Source organism: Dendropsophus ebraccatus, chromosome 11, assembly GCF_027789765.1.
Source record: "Dendropsophus ebraccatus isolate aDenEbr1 chromosome 11, aDenEbr1.pat, whole genome shotgun sequence".
Classification (NCBI taxonomy): domain Eukaryota; kingdom Metazoa; phylum Chordata; class Amphibia; order Anura; family Hylidae; genus Dendropsophus; species Dendropsophus ebraccatus.
The window spans coordinates 86,540,169-86,566,437 of NC_091464.1; the positions used below are offsets into that span (position 1 = coordinate 86,540,169).

Here is a 26,269-nt window from a genome sequence, read left to right on the forward strand (position 1 = left end):
GTATGGTACCATTCATTTATCCAGCTGTGCTTCCATAACATTTAAAAATTGTATCATGGAGGCATTTCTAAGTTTCTGAAGTTCTGAGGACTGTAATACATCCTTGCTCCCCCTCCCATCCCTGACCCTGCTTGATTGTCAGTCTGCTGGAAACTGTGCCTTGGCTGTCAATCAAGCAGGGATAGGGATGGAAGGGGTAAGTGAGAAGTCATTACAGCTTGCAGCAGTTCTGGAACACATCTTTGACACTTTATGGAGGTAAAAGCATTTTTCCGCAGTACTGAAACATAGATGCATGTTTGAAAGGTACCACGTGTCTCCTTTATCGAACAGATAATAACATTTTGGATTGTTAGTTGCAAATGACAGATTCATCAAATAAATATTTGAAACATTGCACAGACATGTCAAAAATTTTGATTGGTGGGGGTTTAGGTGCAGAGACCAGATATAGATATAGGTCTCTAGATATAGACACAGCAGCACATTTCACTCCCTGTCTCAGCACTCAATCCAACTGATTGATAAGAGTGCATCTCCTGCACTCAGTCTGATTGAGTGTTGAGCCTGGGAGTGAAGTGTGCTGCTTATATATAAGATGGCTATGTTCACATGATGGTTTTTTTCCTGACTGTTGTTTTGGGTATTGTACTTCCCTGGTTTAGCACGTTTCAGTGGCTGTCAGTGCAATGATGGCTGTTGGTACATAGTTCTAGTTCAGATGGACTTATGTCTGTAATTGAAAAGTTCCTTGAAATTAATAGTAAAGACGGTGAAAGGACAGTAAAAAAAAAGAAAAACTGCGTGTGATCAACTAAAGAATAACATCTGGTGCTTACAAAAGATGTCCGAAAATAATTGTCATGATCATTATTTTGACGCCCGTGCAGACAGTGTCTTTATTTTCCCCCTAGACAACCCTAGACAAAGCGGTACATCCAGACTGCATTAAGCGTTATGAAGCGAGCTCAGGAGCTGAGCTTGCTTCACAGCGACCGAGGGCTGGCTGCTAGCATTGACTTCAATGCATTCAATTGACGTCAGTTAAAATGCAGTATTAACAGGCATCATCTCAAAAAGAAAAAGTGCACGCCTTCAACTTTTTTTTTTTTTTTTACTCGTGAACATAGACCACCATCGATCTGAACTTTGACATGTCTACACAATGTCAAGATACATTAACATTGCATTGCCGTTGCGTTGATATGGACGTTTTTATATATCCTGAGTTACATGGTGTAAGATAACCCTGTTTCACACTCTGTAATGGGGCGTTTACACTGTGTGTATCTATTGATGACCACCCAATAACTGGTATGTACATGAAGCCCATTGCTTGTTCAGATACCATGTTGAGATATTGTCCTTAATCAAATTCAAAGCAAGTGTAGACACATCTGTAGACCATTCAAAGACTATGGTAAAGTAGGTGACCTCCCCCCCCCCCCCAATCCCTCATGGTTGTTCTCAATGACAAGACACAGTCATAGCATTAAACAGGACTTACAGACAAGCAAAGAGCAAAATAACAGTAAACCTCTTTCTTGGCTAGTTGTATTTCTCCTCGCTTCAATAACTGAGAACCAGCAGGCAACACTTTGCTGCTCCTGACCTACAGGCATCCTCCTATGTTGAGGTTTGGCAGAATGGTCAGCGGTGTCATGTGGTCAGTCCCACTTGGATTTCTATATTCATTTAGAAATCTAGGAGCATAAAAGCGCCATTCAAGTGTTTCCTTTATCCGAGCGGCACATCAGCCTGTCCTTATCACAGAACAAATAAATGTGGTATATGGAACTCAAGCTGTGCAAGCATTTGTTGGCATTTGCTTGGCAGACAAAAGCCAGGAGAGTGCCGCTTCTAGCTGAACACAAAATCAGAGGCCACTCGACTGGAGGTTATTCAGTAAAGTGAGATAGCATTATGCCGGCATTCATGTGGGAAATCCTTTGGATCTGTCTGACGGTTTGTGAGAGAAAGATTACCACACGGCCCGTTGTTTAAATTTAAAGACACCAGAAAGCAAAACACATCGAGCTTTAATGTCAGTGAAGGCTGCGAGATGTGAAGCAGCGCAAACCGGTCTGGGATTCTAATTTGATTTTTCTTAATCCTCTGTCTGAGGACTGCAGGCGGCGTGCATGCTCACAATCATATATACATGTAATATCCTGACCTTGTCTAATGAGCCCATGTGGTGCTTATTGTGCTGAGATGCATTATGAATATTTAGACACATCTAATATTCTGTTCTTATTAACCACAACCGGCAACCATGCGGAGCGGTATTCGTATGTATTCATGACGTGTAGTGACAGCTACGGATGTTGCCAGACTCACATTTAGATACTGTTCTTGACACTTATATTGACACTTCTGAAAGAGGACTCTTGGCAAGTTGGATGAATCTAACCGGCTGATAGACCCCCTATTGCACACAGGGCACAGAGGAGGAAGGTATGTTTGTTATATTCCTCCTATGCGCCGTTCCCGTGCTGGTAGAAGTGTAATCCTTGGTCCAGAGCACCGTTAGGAGCACTGCCCCACCCCCATTGCGCGAGCTGGCCGGCTCCTTCTAATGATCAATAGAGTAGGTGGGCCGGCTCAGGCTCTGGGGGCAGGGCAGTGCTCCTAATGGTGCTCTAGAACAAGGATTACACTGCTAACAGCATGGGAATAGTGCAGAGGAGGAAGTAAGAAACATACAGTACCTTCCTCTTCTGCACCCCATGAGCAATAGGGGGCTATCAGCAGGTTAGGTTCATCTGACCCACTGATAGTTCTCCTTGAAGTTGAGATAATAATTTGATCCTAACATGTTACATAGTCCCCAATTACTGTCCTTGACTTCATCCCTGGGGCATTAGGATATCACAACACAAGGCAGGGGGGTAACAGGAGTAGAATTTCCATATTTGCAGATAACACTAAACTGGGTAAAGTAAAAACCCTACAAAAGAGGATAATATCATACTTCAGGTGGATTTGGGGAAGCTAGAGGCTTGGGCAGATAAATTGCAAATATGATTAAAGATGAGCGAACCTCTTCCAGACCAGAGTGTGCAGCATTTGACTACTGGTGAAAGAAGTTGGATGCAGCCCTCAGGCTGCCTAGAACCCCCCCACAGGCTGCATCCAACTTTTTTTATCCATTGCATGCACGAGGTACACACACACACACATACATATACATTATATATATATATATATATATATATATATATATATATATATATCATTATTATTTATTCATCCTCATTTGTTCTCTCAGGCCAAACAGTGGATAGATTAAATTTAAGGATTAAAGGTGTGATCAAGGATTAGAAAAACCTAACTCATTTTTTACAGAAACAGTGCTACCCTTGTACTTGTTATAATACAACAGACAACCTAAGAATGGGTGGTAAATCTGGATAAGCCCTTTAAGACCATGTACAGTATTTGAGTTGTATTCTTCACAATAACAGAAGCAGAATAGCAGTCTTGTAGATGTGATGCCCTTTAACAGCAAACAAATAGAAACAATGTTAAACAGTCAGCTTTCTAGACAACCTAATTTTGTATATCTATAGCAAAGTATAGCAAGGAAATCTTTACACCACTTATGTTTGTTAGCCATTAAACCGTATCTTATTTATAAGAGTGATTCTTTCTTATTCGAGATCAATAAAACTTTATTCAGCTGGATAGCTCAGTACCAAACTTTTTCAGTATCTGCAATGAATGAGAAACATGAATACTGGTGCTGCAGACTTAGATGATGCTAAATGCTAAGTGTTGTGACTTGGCACTTATTACATAGAAGATCTATCGAAATGTACGCAAGACAGAAGTCTGGGCAGACGTCGGCTTAGCTCATATGAAGTGTTGTGTAAGGGACACAGTAGAGGTCACTCATAAGCAGAAGCCTGAATACGCTCAGCCTCTCATGAGATGGAGATGCTGAGGTTAAGGTCTATCGGGGAGCAATAAACATAACTTGCATCACCAGAACCACAAGTGAAGTAAGTGTGGGAAGACGTTTATTGATCAAGGACCAGAAAATGTATGTCAAACATATCTCGTAAGGGTGGTAGTCTGGTCTTTCAGATCACAAGCCTGTGTGATTACACCAACATGTTCCATGCCCTCTGCTCAACTCTTTCACTATGTTGTCCATCAGTAAATGTCAGAGGCATAGCTATAAGGGCAGTGATGGCAAACCTTGGAACGCCAGCTGTTGCAAACCTATAATTCCTTTCATGCCTGGACAATCAAAGATATGGCTTTGGCTCCCCAATTATAATGGAAATTGTCTTCTCCATTCAAAGACAGATAGCATAGGCACTCACCTATCATAGCATAGATTCTTTGTTCCAAACATGGGCAAGACATGTGGAGTAGATGAGTACCAGGCTACGAGTAACAGGGCTAGCATATTACTCATCCACTCCACATGTAGTTACTGTGTTTGGAATAAAGAATCTTTCTGCTACGATTGGTGGGTGCCTATGCGATCTGTCTTTGAATGGAGAAGTCATATGAAATTGCTTATACATATTGAGAAGAGCACCACCGGTAGCCTATGGTCTTGAGAAAGAAACCCTCACCATATTAAAGGTCTGAGCACAGTTGTATGGAAGGGCTGAGGATATCATACTGGGTAATTGTACAATGGGAATTGTAGTTTCGCAACAGTTGGAGGGCCAAGGTTTGCCATCACTTCTATAGGGGTACAGGGGATGCGGTTTCTCCGAGGATTAGGATTAGGGGCGTAACTACCGCTGTAGAAGCCACAGCAGCTGCTCCGGGGCCCACCGCATCTGAGGCCCAGTGGTCCACTCCTGTAATACACTGGATCTTCTGAACCATCATCATTTGCAGCGCCCGGAGGCCAACCTCGTGGATGCTACAAATGTCCCTTTAACTGCAAGTGCTCCTGAGGAGCACTTACAGTTAAATGGTATGACTACACTTGATGGATTTGTGGTCAGTCGGGAGGGGGTCCAATAAGAAGTTTGCTGTGGGGCCCATTAATTTCTAGTTATGCCCCTGATCAGGAACCTGCATCTCTTAAATACACATGACTGCTCCTTTACAGCTATGTCCTCACCTGAGAAAGACGAAATTTGGTGTTTTTCAAAACTACTGAATATTCACACAAAAATAAACATCTGTTACTACTTTATACTGGAAAGATAGCATAAACAGGCTGGCAGGTTCCCTTTAAGGAGTACAGAGAACTATAGGGCGATATCCCGTTTTTCTTGGCTGGCCGTTGTTGAACTCTGCAAAACATAAAGACGCCTTAAAAATAGTTTTCATTCATTTGTTTTTTAACTACAGTAAATCCTGCAAAACATTCCTTATGTTTCGCTTCGGGAACAATCCTCGGAGCTACCATTGAACTGTAAATTCAACCTCAAGAACTAAGTCTGTGTTTGAGATTTGTGGAGGAGCCAAGCGAACAAGTGCTTAGGGCCTGAAGCTGCAGATGTCCTCCAAGACGCTGTTGTTTCAAATAGAAATGTCTAAGTTGCTAATAAGTGGTTTTATGGTGTGATTTCAGCGGGACTTAAGCTATGTTAACACATTATACTGAGGATTTGCAAATTTTAAGTGTGTATGTCCCCAGACACATTTAATGCAATGCCAAGACAACTGCATACTTTGCCGATTGCAGAAAAAACTGAATAAAAAAAAAAAACAGACTTTCAACAAATTTAGAACAAGCTATGATGTCTGCATGAGGAGTGTCATTTATGGCCATTGTATCACTTGCATGTTCCATTACTTTTACCACTTTCTCCTCTGTAGGCTTTAGTTCTAATATTTGGATGCGCTGTACCTTGTGGGTAAAGACCAGCTGCTATGATGTCTTACATTCACTGAACACACAGGAAAGTGGATCCTGTTTCTCTATATCTCTACAGTGTACCCTGAGGAACAACAGCAGCAGCATGGAGGACATTATAGAACAGCACCAAGTAGCGTAAATCCTTTACAACTTATTATGTCCTGCATGTTCAAATAGTACCAATAAAGATTATTATAGATTTTGTAAAGAATAAAGGAGAACTCCGGACAAAAGTAAAAAAAAAAACACACACAGAGGGCAGTGGGTGGTGGTACATATTAAAGAAGTTATACTTACCCATCACAGTGTTCCCGCCGTGCAGTGTCATCACCTCATGGTCAACTGCAGGTCTCCTGGAGATCCCGGTCCTGTGATGTCACAACCCGGCCCCTAATCAATCAGTGACTGAGGCGGGACACCTCTGCAGTGATTGACAGACTGAGTAGGTAGTCCTGCTGGGTCGTGATGAAACAGGAAACTGGTATATACAGGAGACCGGAGGGTGACCATGTGCTGGTGGTGTTGTGGCTGTGGGGGCATTGGGATGTGTATTACTTCATTATTATGCCCTCCCCCATCCTCCCTGATTTTTTTACAGCTTCCCAGATATCTCGTTAAATAGTGGTCCCTCGGAATCACCTCTTCTACGGAGTCCAAGAAAACCTCATAGGACTGACTAGTGTCTGCTATTCATCTGCATCGATTATAATCTGCAGCTTTAAGAAAAATGCCTCGACTCGTGAAGGAAAAACAACAGGGAAAAGAAAAGCTATTCGGTTGCTAATTTGAATGAAGAAAAAAAAAATAAGCGGAGGTGAAATATAACATAAATCATTTTGTTTATCCCCGTTGGATACGTAAACTAAAATATTTCACTCACATAATGGAATGATCGCAACAGAACTATTCTTGTGTAGTCATGGATATAATAATGGTGTATTTAATAAGCTTTAGGCTAAGGAGGACTCTGCCAATGTATTCTCATTCGGAAAGCAAGCAGCAACAACGCGACAAGCACTGTCTGACTTATCCGAGCCGCTCTCAATAAACCTCTCGCAAACACTGAGCGGAAAAGTGACATATATTGGGAGATTTGGGTATAAATATTAATACCAGACACTCGTATTGCCTCCCGACAATTGCAAAAAAAAAAAAAAAAAATATTATAAAAAAGGAGACAGCAGCTGGAGGCCCTGCACATTTAATCACACAGTGATCTCCAAAATTATGCTTACATTAAAAATCAAGTGCATGAGAATGTCTCACTGCAATCAGAGCGATAACAGGAAACGCTGATCATATTTCCAAATGGAGGACAGAAATAGAACGTTCCGCACAGATAAGTGAGAGCACCGTAGTTTATAGCGTATTGCCGCTTTTATACGCGTGAAATGCCTTTATAGGAGGCAAAGAATAGCCCTATCACAAGATGTCTGAAGATATATTGTGGGTTATTGTGCAAGCATTGTTATATAATGAGGGTTATTTACTAATGGAAACAATGCAATGAGGCAATGCTTCCTAAACTCTATTGCGTTAGAAGCCATTTGCCATTATATAGATGGTACGGTCGGACAGGAACATGGTTATAAAGATTAGCTACATCAATAGAAATTAATAATGTAAGCACAGGATATGTCAGTGGTGTCAAACTCATGGCCCTCCAACTGTTGCAAAACTACAATTCCTATTATTGCTTTGGATGTCAAGGCATGATGGGAATTGTTGTTTTGCAACAGCTTGGGAGCCGCAAGTTTGACAGCTTTGGTATATATTTACACCTAATACCATTACCTGATAAAGGACACATTTGCTATATGACTTTGATATAACTAGGTACATAAAAGGCCTTTAGGAGGGGAAAAAAGTTCATAAGTCATAAAAAGTTGCAGATTTATTGTGCATTTGTTCAGGATTTTAAGATGTTAATAGGGAGAATCTACACAATCTGCCGTGTGGTTTAAACATGGACTACTGTCAAAAATCTGGAGTCCCTGCTTCTGTATACTCAATATGCCTTACTGCCCAGGTAAAAGAGCACATTTGACAGCAAACATATTAACAGGGACTCCTAACTTTGACAGGTGTCCTTGCTGCTGTATATATTTTCCCTAGCACCCTGTGATGACAGTCAAATATGCAAACTGTCATAATTGTGCCTGTGCTGGACTCCATGTGCCCCTCAGCTCGTGCTGTGCGGCCAAGATGGTTCTGATATTCAGTGTTTTTTGTATGTCTTGTGTTATGTGTGTTTCTATCAGGATGTTCAGCCCCACCCTTTTGCTGTGTGCTCTGGCTATTAAGGAGTTACACTGCTGCCAGTTCCGGCCACAGGTGATTTGGTTTGCAGCCAGGAGCCTTGTCCAATAGGGGGCTGTTACTGTCTCCTGGTTCCCTATAAGTGTTTGGCTGAGTCTCATTCTAGTGCCGGTTATTGAGCTTGTCTCTGCCTTCTTTTGACTCTGTTATTCTCTGTTTATTCTGACCCTTTTGCCTTTATTTCTGACCATCCCTGTTTGCTGCTAGCCCTGACATATTGCCTATTTATTGACCTCGCTTATTGAATCGTGTTTTGTAATGCGCTGCCCGATTGTTCTTACCCGGACTGTCGACTCTTTTTTTATTGTGATTGTTTGTCTTCTCTTATTTTGTGTTCAATCTAGCCAGTGCAGGGGTTTCCGCCCAGTTGCTCGCTGTCACTTAGGACAGAGTGAGGCAAGTAGGCAGGGACAGTGGACGGGATTCAGCTTAGGGTCCACTGTCCGTGTCCGCCATTAAATAAAAATAAAAAATTGGAACACTGGGCTTTTTGTCCAATTTTTGTTTATACATTATGTATACTATTGGAAAGTTGCACTTTTTGTGATAATTCCCTTTTTATTCACTACTTTACCAGGGTTGAGTGTTTGTTCTTGACATATATTCTATTTTCATCTCTTCCTTGTTGGTGAAGATTTACTATCTATAATATTGCTTTTATTTGTATAGCTCCAACTGATTCTGCAGCACTTTACATATTTGTCAATTTTGGTTCCTGACCCCATTAGGCCTCACAATCTAAATTGACCTATCTGTATATTTTGGGGTGTGGGAGGAAACCGGAGTACCCGGAGGAAACCAACACAAACACGGAGAGAACATACAAACTCTTTGCAGACATTGCCCTTGGTGGGATTTGAACCCGGGACCCCAGCAAGGCTACAGTGCTAACCACTGAGCTACAATGTTGCCCATATCTATGGATTCAGATTCTAATTCTATAGGATACTAGAGTCACCAGCTACTTTGTGGTCAGGTTCCATTATTTGTGACACCAAATGTACCACATTATGTATTTTTCAGTGTTTTTAGTTGTTGAGTTATCCAATTTGTGTGTCATTTGCATAGTAGGATTGATTTTCGTTATGTTTGAGTAAACATTTTCATTGGTATATAATCTTGCGACTAGAGATGAGCGAACTGTTCGGACTTTTGGTCCGAAAGCAGTTCGCTCTTTCATTATGCCTGAGATCCCGGCCACATAGTTGCGCTCCCGGGAATATGCGGCCAGGATATTTCAGGGAATCCATGGTGAATTCCCAGGAATATCCTGGCCGCATATTCGCGGGATCACAACTATGCGACCATGCGAGAGACTTGCGACCACTCAATATCTCTAACCAGGAGAAAAGTTAAGAAAGGACTTGTCTGAATTTACTGTAGCCGAAATAACAAGCGCACAGACCCAGAAATAATTCCAGGATTTTTCCGTGCTCTACCTGCTCGGACTAGATTTACCCTGATTAGCATAGCAATTTGCAATAAGTTTTTCAATTAGTGCTAATCAATTTAAGCTGCCAAAAAAACGAACCCTCTCTGCTATAAAAAAAAAAGTCTGGTGAATGCTAATGAGGTCCTCACATATCTATGTCATCTCCAGCGTCAGTTTATAAATGTAAATCTTTCCCCTTAATTACAATCCGCGTGACAGCTCAGAAAAAAAGACCAACTTATGAGTCATAATTCAGCTAAGTTTACCATGACAGCCCATTTAAAGTCCTGAGGAGAACGGCAATAAAGGAAAACCACAAGCGTTTTTTTTTTTTTTGCGAAAACAATCCATTTGGTTATGTATACACATGGGGTGCTGAGACGCCTGCTCACTGAGCCTCCTATTACGCATGTTGTACAACTAATGAAGCATTAAAAGGCGAGACAGACAGACACTGTAAGGATGCCGCTTTTGTTAACAAATAGTAATAATTACTTCTCTGTATGACACAATGTAGCGGAACGAAAACTAAATGGAGAAAACTTAGACAGACTCAAATATAAACATTGTGTCAAGTGATTACCAACATAATGACCCAAGGAAGACAAATACGTGGATACCCGATATCCCTTTAAAGCAGGTTAAGGGGTTTGGAACGCGCAAAGTCCATGAAATCTCAATATTGCAAAATAAAAAATTTTGAAATGAATCTATAAAACACTAAAGCAGCATGGGAGGTCGATGGTTAGTATTAGAGATGAGAGAATCGCTCATATAAACAAAGCGAATCACTTTGTTTAATCTGCGCTCTGCTCATCAAGCCACCGGCCTTTCAGCACTTCTCCGCTCCCTGCCGTTCCTCCCAAGATGCCAGGAAAAGCTGGATCCAATCCTGGGAAACTTCTCCCAGTTTCCCAGGATTGGGTCCAGCTTTTCTTCGACATGCAGAGTGGCGTGGCAGGGAGTGGAGCAGCACTGAAAGGCCGTCAGGAAAACACTGATACAGCCATAGGCTATGTTCACACAACATATATTTTCGTAAAACCACAGCCATTGTTGCACATTGCAACAACGGCTGTGATTAGTGATGAACGAGTACTAAAATGCTTGGTTGCTGGTTACTCGAGACGAATATCTCCCGATACTCAAGTGCTTGTTTCGAGTAACGAACCCCATTGAAGTCAATGGGAAACTTGAGCATTTTTGCAGGGGGTCCAAGTTCGGTAGAGGAAAGGTTGTGTGAAAACCTGTCAACCTCAGAAAATGAATGAAACACTACGGAAATTTACAGGAAACAGCAGGGGCAGCATGTATGGATGCCTCTGAGGCTGCCTAATGGCAACATTATGCCAAATTGTGGGCAACAGCTGTGGGATACAATCTGATGGTGGCTGCACCTACTGTATACACTCTGTGACACCCCTTACACTCAGCAAGCAGTAGTGAACCTAGATATGCCTTGTGTAAGAAATACAGAAATCAGAAAATATAGTAGAGGGCCCACTAGTTTTAAGGGGCTGTGGGATAGAATTTAGTGGAGACTGCACATATATACACTCTGTAGTGAAAATTAGATATCCCTTGCGTAAGAAATACAGAAATCAGAAAATATATTGGAGGGCCCAATAAAATAGTACTGAGCACTTCTTAGGGTCTGTATGCAACAACTAATGTCCCCTCTCTGCCAGCAGCCAATCATCACAATGTGCTGCTGAAATTTTGATAGCTGCACTGCAAGTCCCAGCCAGCAGTCTGTAGTAATAAAATTTAAAAACGATTTGAAGCCCTTACAAGGGCTGTTTGGTTGTTTTGCTAGTATTCCCTGCCTACTAGAAGGCTAATTCCCTCCCTAACGCTCTCCCTGACCTTTTATATGGCAGGGTAATCTGATGTGGCCAACCAATAGCTGCTATTGTACATGTATGAGTCCCACGTGATCGCAAGATGTACCAAAGAGTGTCCTGCATGTTTATTGACTGAGAACTTACAGGAAACGGATGATGAGATTTTCTCAAGTATCGCGAGATGCTCGTCCAAGTAACGAGTACCATAGAGTACCCTAATACTCGAACGAGTACCAAGCTCGGACGAGCACGTTCGCTCATCACTAGCTGTGATTATTACGAAAATATATGTTACCTTGCCCTCTATGGGATCCCAGATGGAGCGTTTACACATAGTTTACGCTCCGGTAGGGATCCCTAGCGGCGCCGCAAACAACTGACATGTCAGTTTACTGCGGCTGCTATTCATTATATAGCCGCCACACAAAACCCTGTCAGTGCACACTATGGAGTGAGTGGCTCCAGCCGCACGCTCCATAGTGTGCTGTAAGGAGTTCTGATGCGGGCGCGCACGGATGCTCCCGCATCAGAACTCTGTGGGGCTAAACATCTGCAGTACCGGCTGGGATGATCTTTTCTGAGACCGCCCAATTTGTGACCCGGCCGGTCTCTTACGAGGTCTGAACATATACATAGTGTGAACCCGGCCTATGGCTAACACCAGCCGTTCTGTGACCCGGCTGTGTCACAGAACGAACGGCCGGTGTTACTGAAGATCATTAATGAATAGCGGCCGCAGAGAACTGACAAGTCAGTTTTTCATGCGGCCAGATAGAATCCCAGCCGGAGCGTATACTATGTGTATACGCTCCGGTCGGGATTCCATTCATTCCAATAGAGCATTTGCTTTGTATAACTCACGGCCGTTGTTGCAATTTGCAACAACGGACGTGATTTATACGAAACATACGTTGTGTGAACATAGCCATACGAAGTATTCACCTTTTCCTAGATTCTCTAGGGTTGCATCAAACTACTCCACCCACCAGTATTCAAACGTCGAAAGATGGGACTTGAGTACGCTTAATGTTTTAAATATTATAAGTGATATAAAGTTTTACTCACATTTGTGATCACCACTGAGTATGTATGGTGTTAGAGCTCAGTGATGAGCGAACATCCCGATGTTCGGTTCGGTTCCCGAACATGATCATTAAAATAAAATAATCGGTTTGTGTACGTGTTCACAAAACATAAAAAAAACGAATGTACAGTAGAGCATATGTGTTGGTCGACGCACATGTGTACAGATTATCAGGTGCAAAGCTTAAAGTGACTCTGTACCCACAATCAATGTACCGACTTGCACCTTCGGATAGCTGCTTTTAATCCAAGATCTGTTCTGTGGTCCGTTCGGCAGGTGATGCAGTTATTGTCCTAAAAATTTACTTTGAAACTTGAAGCCCCATGCCAAATGGGAGTATCTGTGCCCTAACTTTGCACAACTTCTCCGCCCTCCTCATCATTAGGAATGCTCCAGGCAGATTGCCTCCTATTCCCCACCTGTGGCAGGCCGGCACATGGGCTGGATTGTTAAGGACCTGTGCAATGTTCAACATGGAGAAAATGTTCCAGTGGCATTCCTAATGATGAAGAGGGTGGGGAGGAGGGACGGAGGGGTGGTGCAAAGTTAGGGCACAGATACTCCCGTTTGGCACGGGCTTCAAATTTAAAAGTATTTTTTTAGGACAATAACTGCATCACCTGCCGAACGGACCCCAGGACAGGATTAAAAGCAGCTGACTCTACAAGTGGTTTGGAGGGGGGGGGGGGGGCAGATTGTTGGCACAGAGTCGCTTTAAATTACGCAGTTGTGTATGTTAGCAAGTTGGTATATGTTCGAAAATGATTATAACCATTCCAGTCATCAAACAAACATTGAACACAAACAATTAGCGCCATGTTCGTACAAACATATAAACATTTACTAACATGTTCGCTCATCACTAGACTTTTTCACTTCTGTCAGAGCACGCATTATATATAGGATCACATAAGAGACATATATTGTATACACCAATGCCTGCCAGCCAGAGGCAGAATTTATTAACTAATTTCAATGTAAAGGACACTAAAGGACAACATTAGACATGCCCTGCTCTACAGAGAGACAAGGAAAACTGTACGTAATTTGTGTACCACCTAAACTCTTATACTGAGTTGTTAATACAATATAATTTATATAGTCGGGATGCACTTCCACGGGGCGAGTGTTTTTATGGACCCTGCAATTGATAATAAAGACATTTAAATTCACAGTTCACAACATGAGTAATAAATAATGCACAGGGATGATATACCAGGAATACAAAGGCTATTTATTGGAGATGCTTCTGTTAGCTGAAGATCTTTTATAGTGAAAAGAACTTTCCGAAAGTGAGAGACAGGAGATAAGAGTCAGACATGGAAGCAAACATGAAAGATAATAGACAAACAGAAGTGGCTGATGAGATTGAATAGATTAGTAGAAAATGATACTTTGAACCAAGAAGGTACAGAATGCTTAATGTGATGGTGTTATGATGGATGTAAGGGAAATAAGGGATTATACGTAAGTCGTAAGAGGAACAATCAAATCCTGGCTGGATAGCTAAGGGCAGAATATGACTGGTGGCAGCTGACTGACGTGCTCAGTTCATGTTATAATCTGCCCACTGTCCCTGCCTACTTGCCACTATCTGCCCTAACCAGCATCGAGCAACTGGGCGACTGTCCTTAGCCTGGATATGTGGAACACAGGGCCGGATTAAGGTTGGTGGAGGCACTGGGCAACAATTTTGTTGCCCCCCCCATTTTCTTCCCCCACAAATAAACCATACAGCAATCTATATAGGTGGCTGATTACTGTAGGGGACTTAGCACCTACCTCTCCTCACTCCTGGCTGTATGGCTCAGCATCCTCCTCTGTTCTGCATATGATGGTCCCTAGAGGCTGCAGTCCAGAGGAAGATGCTAGGCCCTAGAGACCGGATGGGGGAGGGGTGAGAATCGCGGTGTGTTCCCACTTAATTCAATGCGAGAACACAGCACTTCAGCACTTTCTGTGCGCTCTTGCCCACTGTGTCAGCCACCACAGCTAGCATGTGCAGTTGTGAATCGCAGGCAGAACCTGGACTTGCAAGTCTAAGTCCCATCTTCAGTTCCCAACCATATAAACTACCTGAAGCAGTAAAGAGCACCCAGAAAGTACTTAAAGGCTGTGTAGAATCTATAGCGGATATGGTACATGTGAATACACCCTAAGGATCATGGCATATATAGCTGCACACAGGCTACATGTCATATGCTGCACACAGGCTACATGTCATATGCTGCACACAGGCTACATGTCATATGCTGCACACAGGCTACATGTCATATGCTGCACACAGGCTACATGTCATATACTGCACACAGGCTATATATCATAAGCTGCACACAGGCTACATGTCATATGCTGCACACAGGCTACATGTCATATGCTGCACACAGGCTATATATCATACTCTGCATACAGGCTATATACCATACACTGCACACAGACTTTATATCATACACTGCACACAGGCTATATATCATACTCTGCATACAGGCTATATACCATACACTGCACACAGACTTTATATCATACACTGCACACAGGCTATATGTCATATGCTGCACACAGGCTATATTCCATACACTGCACACAGGCTATATACCATATGATGCACAAAGACTATATACCATACACTGCACACAGGCTATATATATATCATACACTGCACACAGGCTACATGTCATATGCTGCACACAGGCTATATATACCATATGCTGCACACAGGCTATATATACACCATATGCTGCACACAGGCTATATATCATAGGCTGCACACAGGCTATATATCATAGGCTGCACACAGGCTATATATATCATACACTGCACACAGGCTGTATATATCATACACTGCACACAGGCTACATGTCATATGCTGCACACAGACTATAAATTATTTTAAAACAACGGCTGTTATATTGAAATAATGGAAGTTATTTACCGTTAAATGGCGGCCATCCACTCAATTTCAACATTGTGTGGACAGATCCTTTCTGTGTTTTTAATCCACTCCTGGTTTTGGTTGCTATGAGGACCTGACATGAGGACCAAATACAGCCTCAAATATACATAGTGTGAACCCAGCCTATATGATAATCTATAATCTAGTAGTCATTTTGAAAACTCTTCAAAGTATAACTTGATCTAAGTAGTCTTTTCCGCTCCTTACGCTGTATTGTGCCTTCACATATGTAAATGTAACATTTTGGGTCAAGATGTCCTTTAGAGCCTGTCCTTTAATTAGAAGTCTTGTGCAATTCTCAACTTTTCCCCTGCTCATAGTGCATCTGTGACATCCAATGGCCAATTTCAGCCTGGTACTCAAATCAATTGCACTCTGGGGGGTATACTGATTGTGGTTTTTAATAATATAGGATACCATGAGTGCAATTGATTAAAGATTACTGCAAATAATCAGCCTGGCGCAAAACAAAATCCTCTCTGCTAATTGTAGCTTTATGTGATGTCATGTATGACCTTGCCAAGGGAAGAAACTATTTGGAAGCTGTGGGAAGTGTTTAAAATTAGTTTGATTTTAATATGATTTTAATATTGGCTTTTTACTTGAGCTTGAATTAGACTGCCAGTGACACTGCTTGGCTGCCACATAATTTCATTAAGATGTCCAGTCATCTAGGGAGAGTTGAAAGTTATGTTAAATTGCACTGGAGCCTTTGATCATTGAAGCTTCCCATGTCATAAATAACTCCTTGTTATAATGCATTTAACTACTTATTAACAAGAGCCCCTAATTCTGGTCTGTCCGCCTACGTGCGGGGTGTTGGAGCAACATTTATTTCTGAGACCAATAACTGGGATTTGTTCTATTGGTGCGGCCTAATTACGTAGCAAAATTATAAATATGTGCCGCACACGGATGCAAATATGCCATATGTTTGTAAGGCATTAGTCTGAATAGCCAGATGCTAGAGTTACTTAGCAGAGCACGCTAAAAATGCTGCATTTTTCCCAATCTGGTTAGTTCCGTCAAGCGGAAAAACAGGCGGAATGGGAAAATGTGGAGGAAATGAATGAAGTTTGAAGCGCACATTGACGAAAGAAAATGGGAGATGTTTTTGTAAAATTTTAACAGGGACATAAAGTGTACCTGTCGCCTAAACTCTTACGGATAAGCTAACATGTATGCGTAAATGAAAAGTAACACTATTTCTGACCATTGTATAACATAAAAATGGCATTTTTCATCAGATTTCTGCTCTGCATGTTCCATTTCTTATTTACAGCTCTCTATAGCATACTGGGTAAAGCTTAACCTCTATGTCTCCTATACATTGTACACACATTTTGTGTAGCGCACCCTAAGAAGAAGCAGCAGCATGGAGGACAATGTAGAGAAGTCTTAGCTGTAAATATAGCTTGAGTAGTCGTTTTAAAGTCTCTATGTGTCTCTTTTTAAACCTCCTCTCTGAGCTTGGGTCTGGGGACAGACCTGAACATGCTCAAATTGTGTTTCTATCTAGTGAACTAATATATATATATATATATATATATATATATATATATACACTCACCGGCCACTTTATTAGGTACACCATGCTAGTAACGGGTGGTCTTCTGCTGCTGTAGCCCATCTGCCTCAAAGTTGGACGTACTGTGCGTTCAGAGATGCTCTTCTGCCTACCTTGGTTGTAACGGTTGGCTATTTGAGTCACTGTTGCCTTTCTATCAGCTGGAACCAGTCTGCCCATTCTCCTCTGACCTCTGGCATCAACAAGGCATTTCCGCCCACAGAACTGCCGCTCACTGGATGTTTTTTTCTTTTTTGGACCATTCTCTGTAAACCCTAGAGATGGTTGTGCGTGAAAATCCCAGTAGATCAGCAGTTTCTGAAATACTCAGACCAGCCCTTCTGGCACCAACAACCATGCCACGTTCAAAGGCACTAAAATCACCTTTCTTCCTCATGCTGATGCTCGGTTTGAACTGCAGGAGATTGTCTTGACCATGTCTACATGCCTAAATGCACTGAGTTGCCGCCATGTGATTGGCTGATTAGAAATTAAGTGGTAACGTGCAGTTGGACAGGTGTACCTAATAAAGTGGCCGGTGAGTGTATATATATAATTGGATACTAGGAGCACTGTTACAGTGTGTTCAGTAGTGCCCAGGAGCTGTAGGATATAATTCTGCTAGTATGAAAAGAGATAAAAAAAAAAACCCTCCTAATTGCAATTGTATAATAAAAAGAGGATTACAATAACCACTTATATTTTGTGTCACAATTACTAAACCATCCCATACATTAAAGTAAATATGTATTTATGGTAACTGAGAAAGAACGAAAGAAAGAAAGAAAGAAAGAAAGAAAAAAGAAAAAGAAAAAGAGAAAAAGAAGAAAAAGAAAAAGAAAGAAAAAGAGAAAAAGAAAAAGAAGAAATAAAATACAGATAAAAAAAATGGGCCAAATAGCTATTAAAATCAAAGTCTGAACACATACATAATGATGATTAGCTCTTTCAGACAAGTCTAAATGTGTAAGATTGTTTCCAGTGTATCAGCAAAGACAAGTCTAATGTAATTTCTGTCTGCATATCTTGGTCTTAATGTACATTGTGTCAATGAGGCTCCGCTGATAACACAGCAAGTACCAAGTAATCTCACTTACCTAACTGATCCTTGAGCATGAATAGGAAATCAATTAATGTAGGACTCTATATAGAGAAAACTGATCATCATAGTATTACATGGTATAACAGCCTAATGTCAACTGATCTCAATTGTCCACTGTCTGCATGTACTACATAGGCATAGTAAAATCTTGTAGCCCTGCCTGCTCTACTGTATGACTATCTCGGCAGAAAGATGTTCAGGGGAATTCTTACAATAATACAGACATTAACGACACCATCTGTTAGGACAATCTATGTTTTTATTCATGGGTATTGCAATATGGTACTTGATATGAAACAGACTGTCAACTTTGTAGGTCAGGACATCTACTAAGATAAGTGACAACCAGTTTTCAGAGCCAGAAATATACTTTAAAAAACAGTTATCACCTCTATTTCTCATTGATAGGAAATCAAATCATATAAAGCCAAGGATCACAAGGCATCAATGGCACCCAATAATGGATTAATAAATTCACTTGTGAATCCAGTCTCCATTCATAGTATTTGCTGGATATATTTGGCTGATATATATATTTTATTTTTCTTGTTGTCATATAATAAAGAAGGAGGGGGTCCACACTTAGAATCCAGAATCAGGTCCCTCATACGCAACACATCTTTGAGGAACCCATCGTATGACATTGGTTGTGCAATGGAGGTCTTCCACGATGAATACATCTTTATATAAAGAGAGGTTGTTTAAATACTTTTCATATGGACGTCAGTCTAAGTGCACATTCACACTGAGCAAAACAGGCGGAATTTCAAGTGGAGCCCGCGACGCAGAACCCGCTTAAAATTCTGCCTGTCCCTTTGACTCAATGGGATTACTTGCGCGCCTCTGCTCTGCTTAAATTTCAGCCTTTTTTGCTGAGTGTGAAGGGGCCCTTATAAAGTAAGCACAAATGTAAATTTGGGAGGACTTGCTTTTTTCTCTAGATTTTTAATATATGGAAATCAAAATAGAATGAATTTAGTAAAAGATGCTGACAACACATTTAAACTTCGGTGAAGACATCCTTCTCCCCAGATGGAATCCATTACCACCCATACACTTATTACATGGGGCCAACACATTCTCATTAAGTTTAGAGAAATTATATATATATATATATATATATATATATATATATATATATATATATATATAATAAAGTTTTTCTTACCCCATTTAATGGATAAGTCTTCCATCCTAATTCTCCAATAGCTGTTGTAGTGTCAAGAAGCACAACTGAAAAAAAGAAAGAAATATATCAGCACTGTGAATTACTTCACTTTAGACAATCATTTGTGAAAGGTGTAAGGGTAGGTTCACACTACGGAACCCGAGCAGAGAATTTCCGTCGGATTCCATAGCTTATACCCATTCACGGCTATGCGCCTTTCCGCCGGCTCCATAGACACCATTCTATGGGGGACCAGATTCCGGTATCCGCCGAAAGAATTGACATGTACCGGAATCCGCCCATGCATAGAATGGTGTCTATGGCACAGGCGTAGAGGCGAGCGGCCGTGAACGGGTACGAGCTATGGAATTCTCTGCTTGGGTTCTGTAGTGTGAACCTACCCTTACACAGGATTAGAAAAACATAGCTGTTTTCTTCCAGAAAGAGCACCACTTTGCTATTGTGTGGCACTGCAACTCCACTGAAGTGAATAGAACCAATGTGCAATACCGAACACAACCAAAAATAACTATGTCCGTCCAAAAATATGTAAACATAGGCTACAAATATATAAATTATCCAGTATTATGATAACCTTTTAAAAAAAATAAAAAATAAATACATGAAAAAGAAATAACGGCCAATGTTTCACACAATGTATTGAACAACGGCTGTTCAATGATCATGTCCGTCCAAAATGATTTGCGTCCAAAAATATGGCTTAAAAAAAAAAAAGGAAGTGTAAACGTAGGCTACAAGTGTATAAATTATCTAGGAAGTATTATCAAGTAAAAAAAAATAATGGCTCACGTTCACATAATGTATATTTTATTAAAAGGAACGCCCTGTTTTAAACTTAAACAATGGCCGTTGTTTCACACATGTATTGAACAGTGGCCTTTGTTTACTACAGTCAAAATAATGATCATGTCAAATATTTCAGACCGGTGTCCATAGATTCAATGCAATATTTATTCAAAACAACAGCTGTTGTTTCATCCAGATTATACATTGTGAACATAGCCTTAAAGGGAACTATGAGCAGGTTAAACAAATCTAACCTGCTGATAGCCCCCTGTAGCGTCAGGGACGTTAAGGGACGTTACTGTTAGTAGTACGGCCCTGCCCCCACAGCGTCAATGAATCAATGAAGCTGGCAGGCCGGATAGTACCCAAGACCCAAAATTACACCAACTAGCAGCTGGAATGGGGTCAAAGAGGAAGGTTAGAGACATACCTTTTTCCTCAGCTTTCCCAGCGCTATAGGGGGCTATCAGCAGGTTAGATTCATCTAACCTGCTGATAATTCCCCTTTAAGGAAGAATTCATCTCAGACATGAATGACCTGTCCACATATATGGGGTTCCAACTTTACGGCAAGTCATTTACATTGCAGCAGCTGTCTGCGCTCATCTATGGATCTATGCTATAAAACTGTTACACAAGAAAACCCCTTCCATAATACCTCAGAAAACAGAGATATATAAAATGTGTTTGTCAGTAAAATGATCACAAAATATATGTATTTTCATAAATCCCGATGCCTCCAGATCTCACAGTTCCCTCTAGTAGACATAATTTTCTAGTTATCAGTTGTGGCACATTCTGACAAACTGAGCGCACAGTATCGGAGTAATAGCGGCGTACTGTAATTTAGTTGCCTTAAATTATTCCAATTATTAAACACAACACACTGCATACATTTCTATTCTATCATTACACTGTCAGCTCACTTAATTACAGTTTCTATATATCAGTGATTATGTTCCTGATATTTTATACACACCTTAGAGGTGCATTGTTTTATGACAGTGATCTGATTGTAAACCTTTAGGCTTTAAGTGGCTACCGGAGAGAGAGGTTTGTGTGATATCCTAGAATTTTCCTCTAAGTAGGTAAACAATTTCTTACATTACACAACTTTTAGTACGAAGGAAAGCAAAGTGCTCGAATAATATATCTGTGCAAAATATTATATACACTATATTACATTAGCTTTGTAACCAAATTTACTGCCACCAAGTGGTTGGAAAAATTGCCAAGAACATCATGCTAAAAAGTGCTTGCTTCTTATAATCTGCAGTCAAGGCTCATTCCTAAAGGCCTAATTCCTAAATTACACAAAGCAATTATTGGCTGTGTTTGACCGGTACCGACAGTTACGGGCGATAATCGGTTAGTGTAGTAGAAGACAACGGTCAGCCGACATACACAATGTCGGCTGATCTTTGTCTTTCAACATCAACATCAAAAACACAATGATTATGATTAGGGATGGTCCGAACCGAGTTCGGTTCAGGTTCGTACGAACTCGAACCCTCGGTAATGATTCCCGCTGTCTGCCCGCTCCGTGGAGCGGGCGGATCCAGCGGGAGGACCGCCTGGAAAACTGGGATACAGCCATAGCCATAGGCTGTATCCCAGTTTTCCAGGCGGTCCTCCCACTGTATCCACCCTCTCCACGGAGCGGGCATACAGCAGGAATCTGCTGCCGAGCGTTCGGGTTCATACGAACCCGAACATTGGCAGGTTCGGACCATCCCTAATTATGATAGCAGCGATATACTGTACTGTTGCCACCACAAGTAAAAGCGGAGGCAGCAGACCGCCGCTATCCTCTATGGGATGCCTGGATGATCTAGCGATCACCTGGGCAGCCCCCCCCCGCGCAGCGCGACACCCCTGACTCTTATACACTCACTGCCGATGTGTGTAATAGCACCAGCAGAGAGCACAGAGTGAGGAGCAAGCAAGAGCTGACCTGACAGCTTGGCCCTCCTTTGCTCCTCAGAATCGTCCCATGTAATAGGGGCTTAAGTGATTGGGTGGAGCATTTATTCAGCTCTACACCAATAACTGAAAGAACTATACAGCCATCCATGGCTTCCCTTCTTCTGATTTACACCAATCTATTAGATGAGTATAGGAAGTATAAGGAGACTGGGAATGAAGCTGACAGAGAGACGTACAAAAGTATACAGAAGGAGGCAAAGCAGATTATAAATGCTGCTAAAGCCTCAAAAGAAGAGGAAATGGCAAAATATGTTACTGCAGGGAATAAAACCTTCTTCAGATATATAAGTGACAGGAAGAAGAAGAAGAATGGCTGCAGCATTACTAAAATAAGGAATGGCGAGAATACATCTATTGATGGAGATAAGGCGGTCGCTGACTATTTGAATAGTTACTTCTGCTCAGTGTTTTCAGAAGGCGGCCTTCACAATCACAGGATGGTTGGACACAACATTGCCTCCAGCTATATGGGTTCGGCTCCAGTATTTTCAGAGGCTGAAGTTGCAGAGGAACTTGCCCGTTTAAAGCTGAATAAGGCGATGGGTCCAGATGGGATCCATCCCAGGGTTCTTAAAGAACTCAGATCTGTGATTGCTGCCCCCCTGACAGATCTGTATAACCAATCCCTGCTAACAGGAGATGTCCCCGATGATTGGAGAACAGCCAATGTTATACCAATCCACAAGAAGGGGAATAGAGAAGAGCCCAGTAACTACAGGCCAGTGAGCCTGACATCTGTAGTAGTGAAAATGATGGAAACTCTTCTAAAAAAGAAGATAATGGATCACCTAAGAATCAACAATTTGATGGATCCAAACCAGCATGGCTTTACTGAGGGCCGATCACGTCAGACTAATCTCATTGATTTCTTTGATTATGCCACAAAAGTGCTGGATGAAGGTGGTGCTGTGGATATCGCCTATCTGGACTTCAGCAAAGCTTTTGATACAGTTCCCCATAAAGAGCTGATAGAAAAGTTGGAGAAAATTGGACTAAATCTCTGGATAGTTCAGTGGATTTGTGGTTGGCTGAAGGATAGATATCAGAGGGTTGTTGTTAATGGTGTATATTCTGAGCAGAGACTGGTTACAAGTGGTGTGCCACAAGGGTCTGTTCTGGGTCCTATTCTTTTTAATATGTTTGTAAGTGACATAGGAGAAGGGTTGATAGGTAAAGTTTGTCTGTTTGCTGACGACACAAAAGTGTGCAATAGGGTGGATATTCCTGGAGGTGTCAGTAATATGAAAAATGATTTAGCTTTGCTAGATACGTGGTCCAAACAGTAGAAATTGAAGTTCAACGTTTCCAAATGTAAAATAATGCACTTGGGGAGGAGGAATCCTCTATCCGAGTATCACATCGGCAGTACTGTGTTGGAAAAGACTTCAGAAGAGAAGGATTTAGGGGTAATGATTTCTGAAAGCCTTAAAATGAGTCACCAGTGCAACCAGGTGGTGGGGAAAGCAAATCGTATGCTGGGGTGTATAGCTAGAGGTATAACCAGTAGGAAGAGGGAGATTGTGATCCCGCTGTATAGAGCTCTGGTGAGGCCACATCTGGAATACTGTGTCCAGTTCTGGAGACCTCACCTAAAAAAGGACATTGATAAAATAGAACGGGTCCAAAGACGAGCTACAAAAATGGTGGAGGGTGTGAGGCATAAACCATATCAGGAAAGACTTAAGGATTTGAATCTGTATAGTCTGGAGGAAAGACGGGAAAGGGGGGACATGATTGAAACCTTTAAGTATGTTAAGGGACTAAATAAGGTTCAAGAGGGGAGTGTTTTTAGTAAAAAACTGAGCTCAAGAACAAGAGGACACAGTGAGAGGTTAGTTGGGGGAAAGATCAGAAGCAATGTAAGAAAATATTATTTTACTGAAAGAGTAGTAGATACCTGGAACAAACTTCCAGCAGAGGTGGTTGGTAAATCTACAATAACAGAATTTAAACACGCCTGGGATAGACATATATCTATCCTAAGATAATAAGAAAGAAAATACTAAAAGGGCGGACTAGATGGACCCAGTGGTCTTTTTCTGCCGACAATCTTCTATGTTTCTATGTTTCTATGAATTGGAAAGGAAGCTGGATGTGATATGCACATAAAATCCAGCTTCCTACATTAACAGAAAACCCAGCAGGAATAAAATACCCAGCTAGAAGACTCATCTATGATGCTATCAGCATATAATAGGCCACATACTCAGGAGCCCCCATATTCATACTCAGGAGCCCCCATATCCAAACTACTAGGTAGTATTAAAAATGAACGTGCATGTGTGTGTTAGTAAAGCAGAGCTGGGTAAATTTTTTGTGTTTAGCATTTCTGTTAATAACATCAGAACGCAAGTTTACTATAAATGCAAAACAGATAAAAATCATCAAACCCTTTAAGATAGAACATGGGGTCAATTGCCAGTGTTGAATGAGCATGCTCTATCAAGCATAGTGATCAATCGGGAATCAGGGTGTTTGATTGAGCACCATGCTTCACTGAGCACCTCATGGTGCTTGGGTTACTGCAATACACATTAGAACTCTGGTGGTATGCCATCAATTGCAGTAACATATTGCATTTTTCCATTCCAATTTTTGTATATTTTGTTTACACGTGTCTTCAAGGGATAAAACATACAAAAAAATAGAACAAACTGCAATACATATTGAAAGGAACCAGGCACTCTCCAATTTGCCAAGCAGAGGGGTATCTCATTAAATGTTTGAGTCCCCCATTGGTTTCAATGGGGTTCACTACTCGAGTCGACTACTGGAGCACTGAAAAATACTCAACTCGAGTAATGAGCACTCAACCATTTCGGTGCTTGCTCAACACTATTAACTGCCCATATACCACACTGAGCATTACAGAAAAGCACTAAGAAGGTTCCTCGTGAGAAAATTGCCCACAGTATGAGGTCTAGTTGCCTTTTATCTTTTAAAGAAAATTATATTTTGGGACAATTCATTCACACAGTGCTCTTACATGGCCACAATTCTATCACTCTTGACATGTTCTACCATCCTAGATGCCACCAATGTCTTGATCATTTGAGAGCCCCAATCAAAGCTGATGACATGCAGACCCCTCTAAAAGGACATCAAATACAGCAGACAAAAATGTCAAGAGGAAAAATACAAAGATTGTTCCTTCGCACCTACATCTGTTCATGGCAGTTCTTATTACATAACTATATTCAATATACTCTAGCAATATTGCAGATAAGTGCTGCCATGGAACTTAGAAGAGATTCACAAATCATTATGGAGGAACATTGATTAAATCACACGGCCGAAGAGTCAAATTGTCGGAGAGGCTTAAAATATATTTTCCATCAAGAAATCAAGAACACGCGGTAGGAATTGACACAAGAAAAGACGGAGGTGCAGTTATAATAATGTCTGTAATTTGCTTCTTTTATTATTTTTTTTTCAATGTGCTATTAAGTACTGTAGTCCAATTCATAACTTTTATTATTGTTAGGCTTTTTTATTCTTCTGCAGTGGTTACAACACCCATTTTCTGATAACATGAATATGGAGCTAACATTTACAGATAAAAGAAGACCAAATCGCTTAAAAGAATGTTTGTAGAAAGGTAAAACTCCAGAAACATAAATAATAAATACAATGCAATAAAATAAAGTCACATAAAAAAAAAAAATCAATTTATACTACTTTTACAGATTTATTTTATTGAGCCACACAACCTTTTGGAATTTTTAATCTTTGAACACAAAACTTATTTTAATGTTTTAGGTAAAGGAGCATGGGTCTACACTGAAAAAAATGGGACCATACTGTAAAGATCAAAATGCCTCCCCATTATGATGCTGGACTGAGATGGGCAAAACCATTTGGCACAAATTAGATTTGGTTCTAATGTCTTAAAAAAATCAGATTCGTAAGAATCTAAAATTTTTGTGATTTGTCTTGGATTTGTTTAGAGCCTGTTGTGTGCACTTGCTAGGTCCATTGTACTGTATGGAACAGGAGTCCCTGCTCCTGGGCATACTTTGCCTGGGCAGTCATAGGGCAACTGGGGCATTTTAAAATCTCGATCAGTCAAATCTGAAATAAATCTGATGGTCATATTTGCTATATCAAACACAAACCAAGGATCAAAAGAACTATATTTTGACTGTGCATCTCTTTCATTCCTCCATTACTG

General features: G+C 41.1%; 1 protein-coding gene across 3 annotated transcripts in view; it reads right to left on the reverse strand.

Moving 5' to 3' along the window:
- The window catches only part of EPHA6 (EPH receptor A6), a 714,887-nt gene that overhangs the window by 610,946 nt on the left and 77,672 nt on the right, over positions 1-26,269 (reverse strand). For all 3 annotated transcript variants that reach the window (XM_069945438.1, XM_069945437.1, XM_069945439.1), the window contains exon 2: positions 19,306-19,370. In XM_069945438.1, the coding sequence (XP_069801539.1) occupies positions 19,306-19,370 (65 nt within the window). The remainder of the gene's footprint in view (positions 1-19,305; positions 19,371-26,269) is intronic.